At 36.6% G+C, this 18072-nt stretch overlaps 1 protein-coding gene across 3 annotated transcripts in view; it reads right to left on the minus strand.

The window, feature by feature from the left end:
* Window positions 1-18072, minus strand: part of INO80 (INO80 complex ATPase subunit) — a 133887-nt gene that overhangs the window by 55274 nt on the left and 60541 nt on the right. For all 3 annotated transcript variants that reach the window (XM_057721738.1, XM_057721740.1, XM_057721739.1), the window contains exons 17-24: window positions 17634-17718; window positions 16549-16666; window positions 15532-15617; window positions 12774-12941; window positions 12420-12553; window positions 11150-11217; window positions 10331-10424; window positions 9392-9563 (exon numbers count right to left, since the gene is read on the minus strand). In XM_057721738.1, the coding sequence (XP_057577721.1) occupies window positions 9392-9563; window positions 10331-10424; window positions 11150-11217; window positions 12420-12553; window positions 12774-12941; window positions 15532-15617; window positions 16549-16666; window positions 17634-17718 (925 nt within the window). The remainder of the gene's footprint in view (window positions 1-9391; window positions 9564-10330; window positions 10425-11149; window positions 11218-12419; window positions 12554-12773; window positions 12942-15531; window positions 15618-16548; window positions 16667-17633; window positions 17719-18072) is intronic.

Raw genomic sequence — 18072 nt, forward strand, 5'->3', positions numbered from 1 at the left:
GCTCGCTTCCAAATTTAGCATTTTCCCTTGTCTCTTCTCTCAGGTTTGTCTGCCTGAGAATAATCCCCACCTTTACTTTTTTTTTTTTTTTAATTTTATTTATTTATTTATTTATTTATTTATTTATTTATTATTTTTTGGGGGGTACACCAAGTTCAATCATCTGTTTTTATACACATATCCCCGTATTCCCTCCCTTCCTTGACTCCCCCCTCCCTCGAGTCCCCCCCCTCCCCCCCCCAGTCCTCTAAGGCATTCCACCTTTACTTTTAAGACTGATCTTGAACATGGAATCTGGATTCATGTTCTTCATCAAAACACTGAAACATAAATTTGAGTTTACTTTGTATATTAAAACAAGGCTACTCTACTTCATAGTATTACAAAAGAAAGCAAAACAGCTGGAGAAACAGCATCTCCTGAGCATTATGTTTACAAATAATCAAAGTTACATAATCAGAACTAAGTTGGAAAATCAAATTAAAATGCAAGATACAGAAAAGAACAGAGCTTGCAATGAAAAAAAATTTGCTCTTAGGAGTTAGGGCTTATGAGCAATGAATTTTGGTTGAAGATGAATGGTATATATTATAGTATATTAAGGTACTCCCCAGTTGACACTTGCTGTGGCTAATAAAACTGTGAACAGACAGGTAACATGGAGAGCAGGGAGAGATGATACTAGCATCCCTTCCAACTTAAGAACTTTCATGTTAACAGTCAGAACTCATCTATCACCTAAGCCAAAATCTCAGAACAAGGAATATCAAACCAAACTTCGTAATAAAGTAACTAATATAAAAGGCATTGATCTCCTCCTTGCTCTCTCTCTTGAATCACTCACTCTGGGGGAAGCCAGATGCCATGCCATGAGGACACTGAAGCAGCCCCATGGAAAAGTTCACACATTAAGGAGCCGAGTCCTCCAGCCAACTGTCAGAATCAATTTACCAGGCATATAAGTGAAATAACCTGGAAGCAGATACTATGGCTTCAGTCAATCTTTCAGGTAACTGCAACCCTAGCTGATATCCTGACTGCAACTTCATAAGATTTTCAGAGCTGGAGCCACCTACCTAAGGTGCTCCCAAGTTCTTGCCCAACAGAAACTATGAGATATTAAAAATGTTCATTGTTTTAAGCTGCTAGATTTGGGGGTAATTTGTTATATAGGTATAGATAACTACTACATGGGCTAATATCCAGAACTGACACCCATTTTGCAATTACTCTTAAGATGTCTAAACATTAGCTTCTTTCTGCTGGTATATTTCTCACTCCCAAGAAATGCTTCTAGTTCTCAGTCCAAATGCAGGGCAAAAATAACTAATGTGCAATAAACTCAATGCATGATCAAACAAGCTACCAATGCCATCCATGTTTCCCAACCTGCAAGGAAAAGTTAGAACTCTCCACAAAATTCTATTTTAAATACAGAGGAAGACTATCCTTCTAATTTTAGGCTGGAGGACATTCCCTCAGATAACAAAACGCACAAAGCTCCAAAGGGAAAAACAACACTAATACAATGCAACAACACTAAGTCATTCAGTAAACATTTATTTAACCTTGTAAGTGCAAGGTGCCTAAAATAACTTGACCACAAAGACAAGAGGGACTATGTCCAAACATCTAAATTCTGCTCTTACTTGGGGGGAGAAAAGAAATGAAGAAAAAAAAGAAAAAAAAAATGACAGAATTATGGGGTTCTTCTGGCTGTGGGAACTTAGTTCCCTGACCAGGAGGGATCGAACCCGTGACCCTTGCATTGGAAGCGTAGAGTCTTAACCACTGGATGCCAGGGAAGTCCAAAAATGAAAGAATTGTTTAATAGCACTGTTTTTTTCTTTTTTTCATGTTAAGCTTGGTTTCAGTCTTTTTGGACAGTGTAAAATATTCTTTGTATTAGAGAAGTATCTTTCTATTAATTATAGAGCTCCTACCTGTATTCACTGGTTTTCTACATTATAAAAAGGGGAGTTAACCACTTTTGCATACCGTATCATCTTTCTTGCATGTTTAATTTCCGTCTTAGCTGCCTTCTTCCTTATTTGCCTTCAAGTCTGAGTCTCCTCTGTCTTACATACTCAACTTTCAGTTAAACCCAACCATCCCTCCTGAAATGTCTTCCTATTCTTTTTAACTGTCACACTTCATTACCCACTTCCTAACCAGAATCTTTCTCCGTGTAAAGCCCTGCACTGGAGCCTTCTCTATTCCATCTGCACTTATAACATCAAAGAGCTCCTAAACTCACTCCTAAGTGTTCATTTTAAACTTAATACAGAATTCAGCACTCCCTCTGAATCCTCGCTTGAACTCTGGGTTTTGGAAGTTATTCTTTCACTGCCAATACTCATCCATATCCAAATCAGAGCCCCTTCACTCTTTCTTCACCATCTTTTGGTTAAAACTCTTTCTGTTGGGTCCTTTGTACCTGATACCCGGAACTTTAGTTTAATACCGTCCTTAACATGGATTCCCACATCCAATCTTTCCTGTTATCGCACTCTTGAGATTAGTCATCAAGTACCAACAGCACAGATCCCCACTGATGTGTTGCAATGAACTGAGTGATTTAACAGCCTTCCTAAAAGCAACTACCAGATTATTCCTTCCCATGACTTGATGGTAGCCACCAAAACTATATTCCCCCAGGAATACAACTGTACCATCTATCAAAAAAGGTAAGCCAAAAAGGGCTGAAAATCCTGCTTTAATATCTAAACCCCAATAGACTGGCATTCAAAGGCTCCTTGAGAGAAAAGGTGACAACTTTTCTGGCCTTTTTTCTCACTACTGCTCTGTATTTTGGCTCAAATCTTTAACTTGGAATATCCTTCCCCCTATCCAGGTCCCTAGCACTCAAGATCCAACTTAATATCATTTCTATAAAAGAGGATTTTTTTGTCCATTTCAACCTAAAGTGATCTCCCATCCTGAACTTTACCACTAATCATCTACCATTGTTTTGGCAGTTAATTATGTCTTCTTTCAACTCTGATCTTGAATCATTTTTATTTTTAAAGTCCTTTTAACTTTGTGCATGTCCTTTTACTATATGCAGGAATGAGTTCTCAAACCAGAAAATAAAAGTCCATGACTATTAACACACCTTGCCCACAATAGGCACTGATGCATGACAGGTTTGTAAACAACATTAATTACATGCGCTTTCTCTCTGTTGAAGTAGACTGACACTGGGAGGAGGCTATTCTCAAGGAACATTAGAAAACCCCAACCCTTAAGCCAAGATCACATTCAACCACTGGAGATTCATTTAATCAATAAGCTCTTCTGATACACATACAAACCAATGGACCCATTACCTCAATCCCATTGGCCCTTGGGATCAAGCAAGTGAAAACAGCAGGAGAGAAAGAGTGAAGAGTATATGAAAAAAACAGGAGTACTTTCTCCAGTAAATAGTGTGTTCTCCCCTCTATTAACATTCTGTACTCAATTAGGCTTATTTTACTGTCCAGATCAGTGGTCTCCAAAGAAATCAGACATGCAAGCTTCACAATGTAAGTAATATTAATGTGCTATTATTTGTATATCATTTTAAATGGAAAAATACATAGGTATTGGAAAAATGGATAAAGAATGTGTTAATAATGGGGACATAATCAAAAAACATGGGGCCACAGGCATTGCTGAAAAGAGTTTAAACTAAGATAAGCTGATTCAAAATTTACATGCAAATGCGAAAGGCCAAGAACAGTGAAGGCAATATTGAAGAAAAACAAAGCTAGAGGACCTGTACTACCAGTTATCAAGCCTTATTATTAAGCTATAGTTGTTAAGACAAAGTGGTACTGATCAAGGATAGACAAATGGACAAGGATAGACAAATGGTCAAGGATAAACAAATGAACAGAACAGGGTCTAGAAACAGACCCACACATATGTAGCCACCTGTTTGACAAAAGTGATGCTGCAGTGCAAAAAGGATGGTCTTTTCAACCATCAAATGAAGCTGGGTCAAATGGATATGGATATCTGTAAGTAAAAAATGGCAACCCATAACATACACTGAAAACCCACTTTCTTATAGATTTGAATGGTAAATCAAAAAAACCTTTCGGAGAAAAACAGAGAGAATTATCTTCTGTGACTTTGGTAAAGGCAAAGATTTCTTCAACAGGACACAAAAAATGCTAACAATTCAACAGAAGACGACATTGAGAGTGAAAAAGTAAGCTACAGAGTAGAAGACATCTGCAACACATAAAGAACTACAAATCACTACGAAAAATACAAATCACTACGAAAAATACAAACAGACTAATAGAAAAATAAGCAAGGGTCTTGAATAAGCATTCATAAAGGAGGTTATCCAAATGGCCAGTGAGCATTAGAAAAGGTATTCCATATCATTATTCACAGGGGAAATGTAATTTAAAGCCACAGTGAGATATTAGCACACAGAAGGACTAAAATGAACAGACAAAACGATGTCACAGTCTGGCAAAGACATGGAGCAACTAGAACCCCTTATAAACTGTTAATGGGAATGAAAATTGGTGCAACTGCTTTAGAAAACTGTCTGGCATAATCTATTAAAGATGACCATATGCAAACCTTATGACCCAGCAATTTGACTAGCTATATATACCCCACAAAATATATATGAATTTTCATTAAAAGGTATGTACAATAATGTTCATAGCAGCACTATCTGTAATAACAAAAACTAGAAGCCATCCATATATTTGCCTATAGTAACTCTTGTGGGGAGAACACTAGGGAGGAACAGTGAATGGAAGTGGGCACAAATGGGCCTCTGAGGTAGCGTTCTGACAGTGTTTTGTGACATTATCAAGCTCTGTGTACACTTGTGATTTGTGCACTTTCCTTTAGGTATGCTAACATCTCTAGAAGGATAGCCAAGGCAACAAAAGAAAGGCTTACATTTTTTTAATATATTATACCTATAATAAATATCTCCCCGTCTCTCTAATCTTCTTGGTCTGTTATCTACAAGGAAAAACAAGTGGTCATATTTTCAGAATCAACTTAGCTGCTTCTTAGATTCATGAATTCAAATGGTTATAAATTAATTTCATTAGAAAAAAATTTTAACTCTCTAATAATTGATTAAGGTACTGGTTATTATTTCCAAGTTTTCTTCCTATCCCCTCAAGCTTTAAAGATGGACCCACATTTATATGTCAGTCCTTTTCTAATCTTTCAAGACTTTTCTTGTTCTTTCTGAGGTTCTAATTCACCATATGAATGCTAGCAAATACCTCTCAAGTCATACTTTCAGGACATTTGCTGAAACTAGTAAGCACCATTACAAGTTTGTTTTCTGTGAAAATAAAAAATTTTCTTTCTGATTTCACAGTAGTGGCATCCCTGTACAAGCAAAAAGATCTTCCAAAGGATCTGTAAATTGTATTAATAATGCCAAAAGTATTTTTGTAAATCTCAATGACAACAAACAAGTCATGTCAGGAAAAGGCACAAAGCACATACATGATGAATTTATCCCACACAAAGCAACAACCAAAAAGAATCCAAGACCTTGTATTTAAATCCAATTGACAATCTAGAAGAATGTTACTGACGAACTTAGTGGCAGGGCAGGAGTAAAGAAGCAGACATAGAGAACAGACCTGAAGACACAGAGCGGGCAGGAGAGGCTGGGACGTAGTGAGAGAGTAGCACTGACATATACACACTACCAAATGTAAAAGAGACAGTTAGTGGGAAACTGCTGCATAGCACAGGGAGATCAGGTCAGTGCTTTGTGATGACCTAGAGGGGGAGGGGGGGAGGGAGACTCAAGGTGGGGGGGATATGGGGATGTATGTATACATATAGCTGATTCACTTTGTTGTACAGCAGAAACTAACACAACAGTGTAAAGCAGTTATACTCCAATAAAGATGTATAAATTAAATAAATAAATCCAATGGACATATCCAAACATCAGCAAGACAGATAATTATTATATTTAAGTCTCACCACTGTTGTCCACACCTGAAGAGTTACCTTCGAAAAAAGACTCATTTTTGTCAATCATGTTTTTGTAAAAAACTGTAAATTGGTAGGATTTGAAAATTTGAAAACGTCCATGTGTTTCTGATGTGTGTATGTATGCTAAAATATCACGCATCCTAAGTTTTGGCTTTTACTTTACACTGTTAACTAATGAATTTTGGAAAATTGTTGTACAGGATTACGTGTTCAAAGCTTCCTTCTCTACTCTTCTTTGCAAAACAATGTCATGTTCTTCAAAGAAATATTTCTTGAATAAGAAAAACTCAGTTCGGAGAAATCAGTGTGAGAAACAGTACAATAGTGGTAACAGGCATATTCTAACAAAACTATTTTTGGGGGATAGGTCTCATAATAAACTACTTTACTCAAGTCTGAATCAGGTTTTTTCTTTCTCCCTTTCTCTCTTTCTTTCTTTCAACATGGGCAGTACACTCTTTTTTTAAAATTAATTAATCACTGGCTGCACTGGGTCTTCACTGCTGTGCGTGGGCTTCCTCTAGTTGTGGCAAGTGGGGGTTACTCTTCCTTGTGGTGCACTGGGCTTCTCTTTCCAGTGGCTTCTCTTATTGTGGAGCACAGGCTCTAGGTGCGCGGGCTTCAGTAGCTGTGGCGCATGGGCTTAGTTGCTCTGCGGAATGTGGGATCTTCCTGGACCAGGAATCAAACCCATGTCTCCTGCATTGGCAGGCGGATTCTTAACCACTGTGCCACCAGGGAAGTCCCTGAATCAGGTTTTTTCAAAACTACTTAACTTTATTTATATTATCTTTGAATAGGAGGGATATAACAGGTACATGCCAAAATCAGGCTAACTCTGCAATGGAATGTGCATACTGCCCTCTGAGTAACTCCTGGTGGTCTCTTTCATATTCAGAAAGTGAGACCCTTCCTTAAGTCCCGGAATGTCAGTTTCTTTCCTTTCTTACTATTAAAAAGAATGATCCAGAATCTTCCTACATGGTGACTCTCTTTACCCTAGTCCTTCTGCTATTTTAATAGCATGCAGTCATTGAATGCTGTATTTTTCAAACTGTGAGTAGTAAGGGTCATGACATCATTTTTTAGTGGGTTCCAACTAACATTAAGAAAAACAAATAAAGGACTTCCCTGGTGGTGCAGTGGAGAATACTCTGCGCTCCCAACGCGGAGAGCATGGGTTCGATCCCTGGTCAGGGAACTAGATCCCACATGCATGCCACAACTAAGAGTTCACATGTCCCTAAGGAGCCCACATGCTGAACTAAGAAGCTGGCGAGCCACAACTAAGAAAGACCTGACACAACCAAGTAAGTAAGTAAGTAAGTAAGTAAATACATGGAGTTTCAATAAAACGATTCTTCATTCAGAACCCAGTCTAACCTTTAAGGCTAGATATGTAAAGATTATCCTGCTTAGTTGAAAGCAAATATTTCTTAGAATAGATACATCAACCAACTCTGGCAAGATACACTGCCTGGTTGGTATTTCAACACATGTATGTTGGAGATAAGGATGATGAGACCAAAAGCAGATAAGTAGCTCTACATATACATGATTAGCTTTCAGCTACCTGTGGCTCAGTAACTTGGTATACATTCTAAGCCACTACAAGAGCAAATGTCTACCCACAACACGAAACAAAAGTAGAAGAAATGGAAGTGAATCTAACTTTGGAAAAACAAATTTTACATAATGCATATTGCCCACATCTAAATTTCTGAGGAAATTAATTGATACAAGGACCTCACTGGACAGGTGCTCTAAACACACTACTGTATTTTCAGAAAGCAGAAAAATACAAATAAGTGATGCATTATCTTTCAGTGTTAAGTAAGATGCAGGTATCTACATAATAGAGCATAATAAACCCCCGGGGAGAATGGTGCTTTCTGTACCAAAAATAAAACTAGTAAAAAAATTGTAACTATAATAATACATATTACTAAATGTAAGAAAATCGGTCTATAGGAGGCTAAGCAACTCTTCATCAGACATATTAGTATTCACTAGTAGGAAACCATCTTGCCACCACTGACTATATCATTTCAAACAGGCTAGAACCCAATTCTATTCTCCTCCTGCATTACTGATCTTATCTTCAGAGCCCAAAAAAGTACATGGAGCAATGCTTGAGAAACCAACTGGGAAAACAGAAGAAAAGGAAATCATATGGGTTCTTCGGTATACAGGGGGCAAATACCAGATGCAGCCAAAGAACATCCTACATTCGATAGCACTTACCTGTATGACTGATGACCCATTAAATTTTCTAGACAATACAAAGAAAAAGTTCTACCTTCTAAACTTTTAATCTGTTGAACTATAACTAAAACATATAAACATACAAATCTCTTCTTAAAACTCTCCAGCATTACCCATTTCATTCAGAATAAAACCCAAATCCTTATTAGCATTAACTTATGAGGCCCCCCCATGATTTGAACCTGCACCTTTCACCTTATTTCCTATCACTTTTCCCCTTACCTACTATACAATGGCAAACAATTATATGAAAAAGTGCTCAACATCATTACTTTCCATGGAAATGCAACTGAAAATCACAAATTCAAAAAAATGGACTGACAACACCAGGGGTAGGCAAGGAAGATAAACAACAGTAGATCTCTCACATTGCTGGTGGGAGCTTAACTTTGAAAAACCATTCTGGAATAATGTTTGGCAGTGGGAACTAAATCTAAACATACATATACATGATGATACAGCAATCTCACTCCTGGATATAAACCCCAAAGAAATTAGTGCTTGCATTCACCAAACTGGAAGTAACCTAAATATCCACCAACAGTAGATTAATAAATTGTGATTAGAAACAGACAATGGAACACTTCATAGCATTAAAAAAGAATGCTATAGTGCAACATGGATGAATCTCATAGACGTAATAATTGAGGGAAAGAAGGCAGACACAAAAGACTATATACAGGATCATTCCATTTACATAAAGTTCAAAAACAGGCTAAAATAATCTGAGATGATAGCAGAATAGTGATTACCTTTATTTGCTGGTTTATCCTGAACTAGAGGTTTCAAATGGGAAGAAGTACAAGGGAGACTTCTGGGTGCTGGAAATATTTTTTACCTTAATCTAGGTAGTTGTTACACAAGTGTATACACATGTATAAATTCAAAGAGTTGTATATTTAAGATCTGTGTACTTCACAATAAAGTTATATACAAAACATATATTAAATATATATATGCGCACACACACATACAAAATGTCTATTAAGTTATATGTAATAAGCTATAACAATATACTGCTCCCACTCCTCTGGGAACTTTTTGGCTCCCTCAGGTCATCATTTACTTTATTACTTTAATTGATTCAAAGAAAAGGGAAGGGAGTACTACTCAGATAACTGATGCTGAAATAACTGCTTACCTTTAACAAAGGGCAGCTGGAAAGGTTGGGAAAGGAGAGTGGAAAATTAACCCCAAGAAGGAAATCCTTGTTTCTCAGATATTTCTGCTGGCTCTCCCCTTCTGGCTCTCCCCAGGAGCGAAGCTGATGGAGCCTGTAGGAGGCTTTCAGAGACAGGAAAAGAGCTAACCATCTGAAACAAACCACAGCAGACATGCTTATTCAGTGCTCCATGGAGGGCTGAGGGTAGTTCATAGCAGCGAGGAACCTTGTTTCTCATTAACATGTCTCTTTTGTAAATCTAGACAGTTCTTTCCTACTTTCAGATAAAGTCATTTCATATTTTTGTTCTATAAATTCTACCTTTGGTATAAATTGGTTTGCTACTATGAAAACGAAAATCCTCCATAAAGCTCCTCTCAGTATTAAGGAATATTCAACTCTATCACAAAAATTCCCATAAAAACATCCTCATATGAAGGAGATAGCTTCTCCTAATGAGGTCACTATTTTTTACACAAGTACCAAGTAATTAATTAAATAAAAGCCATTATGCCAAAGAGTAAGAACAGAGAACTAAGATTCCCAGAATACATCAGCAGGCTATGCTGCAATCACTACTAACTAAAGGAATCATCAGTCATTATTTGCCCTGTAGAAACAAATAAAATATAGTAATCTACCTAAAAATTAAGAAGACTTGAAGACCTTCTGGTAGCATTTGGGAGAAGAGCCTAAATAGTTTTTATTTAAGGTGCATCATGAAGCATCATGCAATTATTAAATGATCAAAAGAAAATTATGATTTCCTCATAAAAACTTTAATTCTTAACAATACAAAAAGAATGAGAGGCTCTGTAAGATGACATAATATTTAATATTTAATATTCACAGTATTCAAACTTTGCTCCTGTTTAAATCTCAACCGCTCTCTCATCAAACAATGAGCAAACTTCTCACCTGGCCAAAAGTCCCTGAAGCATGAGGTTTGCCATTTCAGCTGGAGATACATCAATAAAGCGAAGGAAAGAGAAACAGCTTTCTTCATTAACACCTGGAATACCAAAGGACAAAGTTAAACCCAATAGAAAACCAAGGGGAATACTCAGCTAAAGCCTGCTGAACTGCTGGATTTTGACTTAAGAATCAAAAACTATTCTAAAGGTTCCAATAAAGCCACTTTGACAGAAGACAGAGTGTCATATTTCTGTACTACAATCACAAGTAGAAGAGGCAGCGCTATGAGGTATGGCATAGATGGGCTAATTGGCTCCTCAGTCACCTCTGGGGTTTTGGATCCTTGGCTAACTGCCTTCCTCTTTTTATCATGCCAGGAAAAAGTAAAGAAAAGAAAAGGAAAGCACAGAGGTGAAAAATTCTGAACTTTTGCCATAATACTTTGGACAATGCTCAAAGCTGAGCAGCTTCCTTTCCTTAGACTAAGGAGGAGGGACCTGAGAGTCACACTAACAAGAATCCTGCATTGTCTCTATCACACCTCTATTCAAGGGTATAAGAAATTCTTAAGAAGCAGGTATAAAATAAAGATGGAAGGTCAATCAAAATGGAAAACAATTAATCAAAAAAAATTTTTACTGCTTCCTGTTATAGCCTAGCATCTATAGATGCAGACAACTAATTTACTTAAATCTTAGCAAGACTTTATAAATAAAGGCCTAGCATTCAGGCAAAGCCACTACTAGTTTCAACTCAGCAAAACGAAGAGCATCCTAATAAATCCTTGGCATAAGGTTCCTTCTCAAAGATCAAAACACCTACCTTTTCTGTGAAAGAGAGACTGTTGGATATAGTCCGGTGCAAATGGAGAAAGAAGAACCCTTAACCACCTGTAAAGTAAGTAAATAAAATAAATCCAAACCCAAATACAAATATCAGGACCTTAACTAAACTGGAGAGGTTCCAAACTAAAAGAATCTTTTTTTTTTTTTTTAATTTTTTAATTTTTATTTTTTTGGCACACGGGCTTAGTTGCTCCACGGCATGTGGGATCCCCCTGGAGCTGGGATCGAACCCGCAACCTCTGCATTGGCAGGCGGACTCCCAATCACTGTGCCACCTAGGAAGCCAAGAATCTTTTAAGGTTCGAAACAGTTTCTACTTTTGAGAAGTTTGTTCCCAGGCCAAATCATAGCATATATGTCAGAAAGTACTAAGTACTTAATAAAGGAGGTAGATAATAACACAAGTTCAAAGTGGTCTCATTTTATTTCAGAGAAGCACAATTCTAGCACTGTAAGATGCCATGTACTACATTAAACAAAAAGCACTACAACTCTGGTCTGTTTCCCCTTGCTGATCTAGTTAAGTATTAGCCTGGAGCTATCACAGACATGAATTATTAAAATTAAACCCAAGAAATGTGTCTCAATTTCAGTAACATTAGGCGAGATGTTGATGATTATTTTGATAATACTGTCTTTATTGTTTCTCTACAAAAGGAGCATTCTAAACCTATGGTTCTCAAGGGCAGGTGTGCACAAGAATCCTTTGGGAGCTTGCTAAAAAATCCAGAAGCCAGGGCCAACCTCACTCAGAGGTGCAGAATGGACCTACACACCTATTTTCTGAATGGAAGTGGTTTCTAGCACATAACCATTAATAATCATTTCACTTTTACCAAATCTGTCATTACTGATTCTGGGAAGAACATAAATTTGATTAATTTGAAATCTAATCAGTTCTTTCATAAGTGCTCTTCCAAGTGTGAAATAAGCTACCACAAAGCAACTTCAGTACTGAGACAGAGACATTTGCTGATCTCTCTTAGTCCAAGTATATATTTGCACACAGGTGCACATTCCTCATTCAGAAAGGCAACTGGAAGTAGCTAGGGCCTTTATGGTCATCCAGTTAAACTCTTGATAGTGCACAGATCGTATCACAAGATCCTTCAACAAACAGTTGTCCCCCCACTGCTTAAAAACCTTGTTGTTGCGGAATTCACTCGATTAAATTTATCTACTAAGCCACAAAACCCCAGATTATATAAAAACACTCTTAGAGAAAAGAGGTATTAATATATGCTCACCTGTCTCGTGAATGGTTGAAGACCCTGATCTGTCCATGACGGTAGATAAACTTTGAAATCTGGTATGGCTTTAGGGAAATATGAAATGGAGACCAAGTTTCTTGTCGTTCAAATAACTCTGGGTGATTACACACCTAAGAGGAAAGGAAATAAGACAATATTGTCATGTGTAGACATCACTCTATGAAAGGATGGGGGAACCTCATACCCTGCATGTTTACCTTTATGAATACATACTTTCCCATTTTCATTCTTTTTAACAGACTTTATTTATTTGGCATGAAGGCTAGATAGAGCCTTTTCTTGAAGTGAGTTAATAAAGACAATTCCAAGGTAGCTGACCTAAGCTCTTACCTTCCTAAACTGCATGACCAGATTCATGAGGCTGCTGGTGGTCGTCTGTGCTTGCTGGGTAGAGCCCATAGAAGACTGCAATAAATCCTCAATGGAAATTTTGTTCTTCAGCGCCTGATATAGCAGCTTCTGTCGGCTGGTCAGTTGGCAATACATTAGAATCTCAATCTAAAAATCAATAAGGACATTTATATTTTGAAAAACAGTTTGTAAGAAAACTGAGTATCAGCATAAAGTTGGAAACTCATGCATGGCTGATTATGATTGGGAAAAACAATATACATATCTCTAGAATCTCAGTATCTCTATAAACCTGTGATATGGCTAATTATCCAGAAAAATGTGCCTGCCTTGACCTTTTTCCCTTGTCACTTATTCTACATGCTATTCTTGGGCAACCTCTTCCATTTCCAATATCACCAACTACTGTCCATCACAGTGACTTGCAAAAATCTATTTCCAAATATCCCCAGCCCCATATTTCCAACTACCTACCACAATATTATCACTCAGAGAGTCTGTAGCAATTGCATTTGTGACATATCAGAAAAAAATTCTCTTTCACAATTTACTTAATTAACAGCATTATCATTCACTCAGTTGCCCAAAGAGAAACTTCAGTCAGCTCTGATTTTTTCTCTCTCATACCCCATGTTCTATCATTTCCTAAGTCCCTCAACTCAACCTGGAAATTGACCTCTAACCACCCTTTCTGACCATTCCCACTGCCTTACTACAGAATCTAGTCATATCTAACCTAGAATGCTATTACTGTGGGAGCTTCCCAACTCTAGTCTCTTCTGGTCCCAAGAAACTTCACATACAAATCTTACAAGGTACTCAACTGCTAAAAACCTTCAATGTAAGCTACTGCCTATAGTAAAATATTAAAAATTCTCCTTAGGCAGAGGCCCCCCATAATCTAACTCACCATATTATCCCAGTCTCATCATGTCCTCCTATATAGATCTTAGCTACAACAGTCTGAAAAATGTTTGCCAAACATGCTGCCTATTTGAATACTGCTCTACCTTTGTTCACTCTTGTTGCTTAGTAGCCTCTTCCTACCATATTTTCCTAGTAAATGCCAACTCACTATTCCAGATCTAGCTCACATGTCATCTCTGCTTTGATGCCTTCTCTAACCTTCCCTAATAGAACTACTCCCTTATCTATGTTCCCATTATATTTCACACAGATAATCACTGTATATCTTATGATACAGTGCTAGCTATTTATGTATTCATCTCCCTTGGAAATCTGAACAGAATCCAGAAGCTGCATCTCTACATACCAGTTGTGGACAGACAGTAAGAGTTCAATATTACATATATTATTTAATAACAGATTAGAAACATTACTGATAAGAAATTTATACTATGCACAGTGGTTAAGAACCATACGTCTTCTGATCACTTCCCTAATGATCTCTAAATAATAGACATTATGATGTTGCTGTTGTTTTTAAGATGTTTCTGATATAAAAGCCTCAAGGATCCATTTTTTTAATAAAGTATTTCCCTTCTATCAGGTACACATCTGTGTGACACTGCTATTTAGTTAAAATCAGCCAGTTTCACAAAACAGCCATAAAGGATTTTTTTAAAAGGAATAAAATAAAGGTACACTTCTATTCCTCTCTTTGAAGGTGTACATCTCTACCACAATCTTGTAAGTGAGTTACTAATTTCAAAATGATCCACCCTTCCGGCAGTGACAGAGAGAACTACCTGATATTATCAAGACCTTGGAAAGCTGACTTTTACACAGGGAACAGAACTGTGAGAAACAGGTGCAATCTATGGAAGAAGGGAAAATACTCCAAAGGACTGGGAACTGGGAGAAAAAAGAAGGAAGGAGAATATGGGAAGGATTCACAAGAGATAAAAGAAAATTACAGAAATCTAGTAAGGAACCAAAAAAAGATATTTATAAACCAAAATTACTTTTTATGAGAAAAAAATATTACAACCCAAAGCACATTAAACTTCTAAATTTAACTCTCAGTCTGCAGAAATACAGGAGACAGAAGAACATGTTAGACAACACAACAATGATGCAGTCAGCAAAATCCAGTATGTGGAAAACTCTACAGGACAAACAACTCAGTTTCTTCAACAAAGAACTGCAAGGGGAAAAAAAGAAGGATGGGACTAAAAATACTTAAGAGACATATGACCCAAACAGTACATGTGGACTCTGCTTGGATTCTGACTTCAAAAACTGAATACTTTTTATAAGAGAAAGAAAGAAGAAAAGCATACACAAAGACAACTGGGGATATCTGGGCACTGAATGGATATGTGATACAATGAAATAACTGCCTTTTTTTAGTAGAGGTGATAGTGATATGTGAATATGTATTTTAAAAAACACTGAATCTTTCAGAGATGCATATGAAAATATTTACAAATGAAACAAAACACATTATGCTTCGGCATAATCTAGAGGAGTGAAGAATGGTAATAACTTGATCATTTAAGCTTATACAGAGGGTTCATTATACTATTCTTTCTACTTTTATAATGCTTCAAACTATCCATAATGAAAAGTATAAAACAAAAAGAAGAAAAAACTATTACTTGCCTTGATTATCTGATTCACTTTAAGTCTTCTTTGACCTTCTCAAGTTTAAAGGTCTTCTCTCAATCAAACTAATTACCCTTCAACTAAACATTTACCAAGGAATTTCTTTTCACCCTGGAACCCTAAGTTCGTGCCTATTAAGGCCTAAACTCACAAGGTCTTCTTTCCTTACCTTGTCAGACAATTCATTTTCTACATCTTTCTTGATTCTCCTCAGCATAAAAGGCTTCAAGATCATGTGTAAGCGAGAGAGTTGATCTGAAATCCCAGAAGCCCCACCCCCAACAAATAACATATCAATTTAACACAAATGGAAGAAATATCATGATCATCTCTCACTAAACTCTTCTAATAACTTTTGGCTTAATGATTCTCTGAAAGAAGACTGAAACAATCTTTTCCCAAGTAGGAAGCCACGGGATCTGAACTTCCCACAGCATCTTTCTACAGTCAACTGTGCAAATGCATTTTGCTCTCATTTACTCAGACCAGTAAGGATGGCTTTATTTTTATTAGAATTCACCTTTAGAATGTTTTAGGAACATTTTATCAATAATAGGGTTCTCAAACAGGTCTAATGCAAGCTATATGGGACTCCTAGGGTTCCCCCAAAATCATTTCTTCAAAGTATATCAGCAAATCAACAACGTGTAATATAAGAAATTACTTAAGGACTTTTCTAATAGCACATGTCACTTCATGTTATGTAATAAATACCTCATAACTCTCTTAAAAGATATTAGTCAAGAGGTTAAAAAAATTGATAAATAAGGATAAAAAATATTCACAGAAGAAACAAATCCTAATATATAGAGAAAATAACAAAAAAAAATTACCCTTCTAATATTTTCTGTTTTTAATCACAGGCAAAAAGTCTTACCCCATTCCACAAAGAATATAAAACTTTTCAGCATCTATGTGGAAAATCAGTATTTTGCAAGCCAAAATGTGAAATTTGCCTGTTCTGCCTTGATTAAATAGTCAACATTATGGCAGCATCATTTGAGTTAGTCCTTTTTTGACTCTTTTAAACATGCAAAAAGCACATTATTTTAAAAAAGAAAAAACTTTTCTCTTGGATCCTTCTATGCACACTAGAAGAACAATTCTTCACACAGAAGAAAATATACAATTATGTGGTTGCCTACACTGATAGGTAGAAAGAATGAAAGTTCGTATAAGTACTCACTCTCATCTATGGCAGATTTGTTTTCCGCATGGCTCTCAATGTCCTTGGAAAACCATTCATTAAATTCCTCATGTGAATCAAATAATGTTGGCATAATGAAATGCAGCAGAGCCCAGAGCTGGAAACAACAAAAAATGAAATAGTTACAGTGCAACAAAATGAGAGAGTATGAAGATATAATGAGAGTTTGGAGAGAGAGAGTGAAGTTGCAGGTTTATGTATCTGTGTCTAGGTGCATGTATATGTGTGAGTGAGAGAGAATGAGCGTGTAAGCACACTACCTCATCAACCAACTCTAATTCTATAAGTGCTGTAGCAAAATGATTATTTTTCAATTAATTTCACACTGAAAGTCTGAAAGTGCAAGTCCTGCTCAGATTTTGCAGTGAGACAGTTTTAAAGATCTTATATAAAAGATCCATTCCACAACAGAACACAGTCCGAGGCAGCATAACTTGCTAATAATAACTCTAGATCAGGGGTCAGGAAATCACAACTTGTAATGCCAAGTCTGGTGTGCCATCTATTTTTATAAATCAAATTTTATTGGAACACAGTCACACCTATTCATTTACATATCATCTATGGCTGCTTTCACATTATAATGGAAAGTTGAGTAGCTGTGCAGTGATTATACAGCCTATAAAATCTAAATAGTTACCATATGGCTCTTCACAGAAAGTTTTCTGACCCCTATTCTAGATGGTAAAATTATCTTTCCTAAAGAAAGAATTTTAGCTCCTCTCAGTGTTAAAGAATATTACCTTTTCATTCTAGTATAAAAATATCTCTGCATTAGACAAGTAGCATTCTTAATGTGATCACTATTTATTATATAAGTACCAAGGAAAGGAGAAATTTATTTGCCTTTTGCCAGAGAATAAGAAAACATGAACAGTGCCCCACCCCCAGGCAAAAAGAAAAAAAAAAACAGGGCAAGTCATGGTCAAATTCTTCCTTTTACGTGGGGATTATAACTTGTACAGAGTCATAACACTCCAGGTGGGCATGGGTGAGGAATTCTACTGTGCTGGAACCACTCGGTTTAATGCAGACATAAAATTGAGGTCTTTACTAGTGCCTACCTCTGCCATGGTGTTCTGAATGGGAGTCCCAGTTAGCAAAAGCCGATTCCGACATTGAAACTGCAAGAGTATCTTCCAACGAACACTGTCCAGTAAATTATAAATTTCAAGTTAGCAGCAAATCTTTATTCACCTTATTGAGACCCATTATTTTAAAAATGCTTTTCAAAAAAATAACAAATACTCAGAATCAAGTATCAATACTGTACCATGAACACAATTGTAAAATATTATTCAATAAAGCTGAGGACAGGAAATTTCAAAGGAGCTGACTCCTCTATACTGAAAATGTGGTCTTACGGTATTAAAAAAAAAAAAAAAGCCATCAAATAGGCAGAATAGAATCCTTTCTGGCTTGATAAAGTTCTCTACTACCTTTGGTCGGTTTTGCTGATACAAACCATATAATTACAAAGTATTATCTATAGTAGAAAGTTTT

The sequence above is a fragment of the Hippopotamus amphibius genome, chromosome 2, assembly GCF_030028045.1.
Source record: "Hippopotamus amphibius kiboko isolate mHipAmp2 chromosome 2, mHipAmp2.hap2, whole genome shotgun sequence".
Taxonomy (NCBI): Eukaryota; Metazoa; Chordata; class Mammalia; order Artiodactyla; family Hippopotamidae; genus Hippopotamus; species Hippopotamus amphibius.